Below are 3,433 nucleotides of genomic sequence, written 5' to 3'. Positions count from 1 at the left end.
AAAATCTAAGAAAAGAGGGATATAGATCACGTAGGGACAGAAGGAATTTGATAACTTCTTCAGCACAGATTTGGCCTCCTCTGTGCTCTATTGATTTACGTTCTATCCTCTTCATGCGCTGTTCAGTGCTGTCCATTCCAGAAGAAAAGTGGATAAAACTGCCTTGGAGACACTTGCACGGGGACCAGCTCCGCTGCGAGCAGCCTGAAGGATCTCGGCTCTAAATGTCAACTGTTTGTTCGTTATTGGGAATGATGCCTGACCTGCCGAGTTATTCCGGTACTTTTTGTGTGATTCAATTTCTCAGTCGTCAGGGCAGAGTTCGCGAAGCGTGTCTTTAAGCCTATCTGTCCACGGTGACTGCGGGGTGGGGAAGAACTTCCTCGGCGAAAGCCAGGTGGAGCGAGGCCGTCAGGGAGCGCCTGAAGACCCGGCGGAAATCACGGCCGGGGAAGACGTAGAGAAGGGAGTTAAGGGCGCTGTTGAAGGAGGCCAGAGCAAAGGTAAGGGTCAGCCAGCCATTGAGAAAGGCATCAGAGATGTCACGAAGAAGGCTGCAGACAATATTGGGAAGCCAGCAGATGATGAAGGCGACGACCACGGTCACTATGAGGCGGACGGGCTTCTGGGATTTGGCTAAATCATCCATCTGCAGAATCCGGCCGATCATGATATAGCAGGTTGACATGATTAGAATTGTGAGGCCGAAGATGAAGACATCCCAAGTTACCTCCAGAAAGAGCCAGGTATTCTCCCCAAAATATAGGATAATCTGCTCAAATATCAGGTGAGGCAGGGACATGAGGAAGGCCAGGACCCAGGCTCCGAAGCAGGACACATATACCAAATCCAGGCTCAGCTGATGCCGGAACCAAATGGGCCGAATGACGGCCAGGCTGCGGAAGATACTGATTAGAGTCAACAGGAAGGAGCTGACGGACATGTTGATGATGACGACGCAGCCGAAGAATATGAAGAAGGAGTCATCTTGGGGAAATGAACTTAGATCGAAAAACATGGCTAAATGGAAAGGAAGGGTAAAGCAGTACGCCAGGTCCGCCACAGCCAGTTTCAGGAAACACACCGTGTGGGCTCTTCTCTCCATCTTGAAGCCTGTTACCCAGATGACTGCGCAGTTTCCGGGGACGCCCAGCAGGAAGGTGATAACGAAAGAAACCGTGGATAAGGTGGCGGGTGCTAACTCGAAGTCCTTAGGCATGACACTGTTGAAAGAGCCATTCCCACCGAGAGTGGAGTTGAACAGGTCCGCGGAGCGTGACATAATGGACCTGGTATGGGAGATATTATTGAGGTGAGAGATGTGAGGAATAGAATTTAAGGGTGACGTGTGAGAGAGCGACAAGAGCTAAGCAGGAGAGAGGGTAGATGTGAAAAGCGATACAGAGGTTGGAGAGGTGACGAAGGAAGGAACGGAAGGAAGAAGGAGGAAGAGTTTGATGACAAAGCAATCGGGCTTCAAACGCTGTGCTTCCTCACCGCCTTACCTACACCGTTGTGCTCCTCCACCCCCCAAAATGTGGCGCATCCTCACCGTCTTCCCAACAGTGGAACGCTCCCGCACCGGATTTCCAACAGTGCGGCACTCCATCATTCCTCACACCACTTTCCCCCCGGACCCAAAATCTTCTCTGCACCCTCTCCACGCTAGATAGATTATCCAACATTCGAAAGGTTTCATTGAGATCCCCCACCATTCTTTTAAATTCCAGCGAGTACAGACCTAGACACATCAAACTTATGATAACACTATGTCCTTCTGCATCTGAGATGTTTGGATTTTTGTCTGTTTAGAAAATGGTCTGCATATTCATTTCTGTGACCAAAGTGCATGACCCTGTATTTTCCAATGCTGGATTTCATTTTCCACTTTAAGACGTTTTACTAATCTTTTGAAGTCCTTCTGCAACCTACCTGTTTCCTCAACACTACCTGCCCCTTCACCAATTTTCGTATCATCTGCAAACTTGGCAACAAAATCATCCGGTCCATAATCTAAATCATTGATGCTCTGCATAAAAAGAAGCGGTATAAATGCCGACCCCTACGAACATCTCTAGTCACTTGCAGCTAACTAGAAATAATTTTATTCTCACTCCCTGCCTCTTACCTATCAACCAATGCTCTAACCATGCCAATACCTTTCCTGTAATAACAAGGGCATTTAACTTGGTAAGCAGCTTCATATATCGCACCTTGTCAAAGGCCTTATGAAAGTCGAAATATATAACATCTACTACACCTCCTTTATCCATCCTACTTGTAATCTCCTCAAAGAATTCCTACAAGTTCTTCAGACAAGATTTTCCCTTAAGGAAACCATGTTGACGTTACCTTATTTTGTCTTGTGTTACAAGTACTCCATAACGTCATCCTTAACACTTAAATCCAACATCTTCCCAACCACTGAGGTCAGGCCAACTAGTCTATAATTCCCTTTCTGCTGCCTTCCTCCTTTCTTAAAGAGTGGAGTAACATTTGCGATTTCCAGTCTTCTGGCACCATGCCAGAGTCCAGTTATTTTTGAAAGATCATAACTAATGCCTCCAAAATTTCTACCGCTACCTCATTCAGAATCCTAGAGTGCAGTTCACCTGGTCCGGGTGACTCATGTACCTTTAGGTCTTTCAACTTTTTGAGCACCTTTTGTTTTATAATAGTAAATGCACTCACTTCTCTTCTCTCACACCCTTTAACATCTGACACGCGGTTACTGTCTTCCACAGTGATGGCTGGTGCAAAATATTCATTTAACTTATCTGCTATCTCTTTGTCCCTCGTTATGATTTCTCTGGTCTTATTTTCTAAGCGGTTCTATATCCACTCCGATCTCTTTTATATCTTTTAACATACTTGAAAAAGCTTTTACTATCCATATTGATATTCTTTGTAGTATGCTTGAATAGTTCATATTTCGCTCCTAATGATTCTTTCAGTTTTCTGTAAGTTTTTAAAACCTTTCCAATCCTCTCTCTTCCCATTAATTGTTGCTTTGTTGTTTACCCCCGTTTTGCTTTAACATCTGCTTTGACTTCCCTTGTCAGCCACGGTTGTACTACTTTGACATTTGAGTTTTTTTTTGTGTGTTTGGAATACATCTATCTTGCACATTCCTCATTTTCTTCCCAGAAAGTCATGCCATCCCTGCCAGTGGCTCCTTCCAATTTACTTTGGCCATCTCCTCTCTCATACCACTGTAGTTTCCCTTACGCCGCTGAAATATTGTTATGTCAGGCTTTACTTTCTCCCTATCAGATTTCAAGTTGAACTCACTTTTTTTTGGTGACCACTGCCTCCTAAGGGTTCTTTTACCCGGTGCTCCGTAATTACCCCCAGTACATTACATAACACCAAATCCAGTATAGTTGGTCCCCCAGTAGGCACAACGCCAACCTGCTCTAAAAGTCATCTCGCA

At 45.3% G+C, this 3,433-nt stretch overlaps 1 protein-coding gene across 1 annotated transcript; it reads right to left on the bottom strand.

Moving 5' to 3' along the window:
- Window positions 1–343: 343 nt before the first annotated feature.
- Window positions 344–1,282, bottom strand: LOC132380694 (C3a anaphylatoxin chemotactic receptor-like). The gene has a single exon (XM_059949680.1). The coding sequence runs from the start codon at window positions 1,280–1,282 to the stop codon at window positions 344–346; it is 939 nt and encodes a 312-aa protein (XP_059805663.1).
- Between the last annotated feature and the right edge of the window lie 2,151 nt (window positions 1,283–3,433).

This window comes from Hypanus sabinus, chromosome 24, assembly GCF_030144855.1.
Source record: "Hypanus sabinus isolate sHypSab1 chromosome 24, sHypSab1.hap1, whole genome shotgun sequence".
NCBI classification, from domain to species: Eukaryota; Metazoa; Chordata; class Chondrichthyes; order Myliobatiformes; family Dasyatidae; genus Hypanus; species Hypanus sabinus.
The sequence above is the reverse complement of the archived record's forward strand: the minus strand, read 5'-3'. Positions and strand labels throughout refer to the sequence as shown.

Excerpts from the sequence above, each read along its gene's own strand:
- LOC132380694 (XM_059949680.1), bottom strand. The coding sequence starts at position 1,282 with ATGTCACGCTCCGCGGACCTGTTCAACTCCACTCTCGGTGGGAATGGC.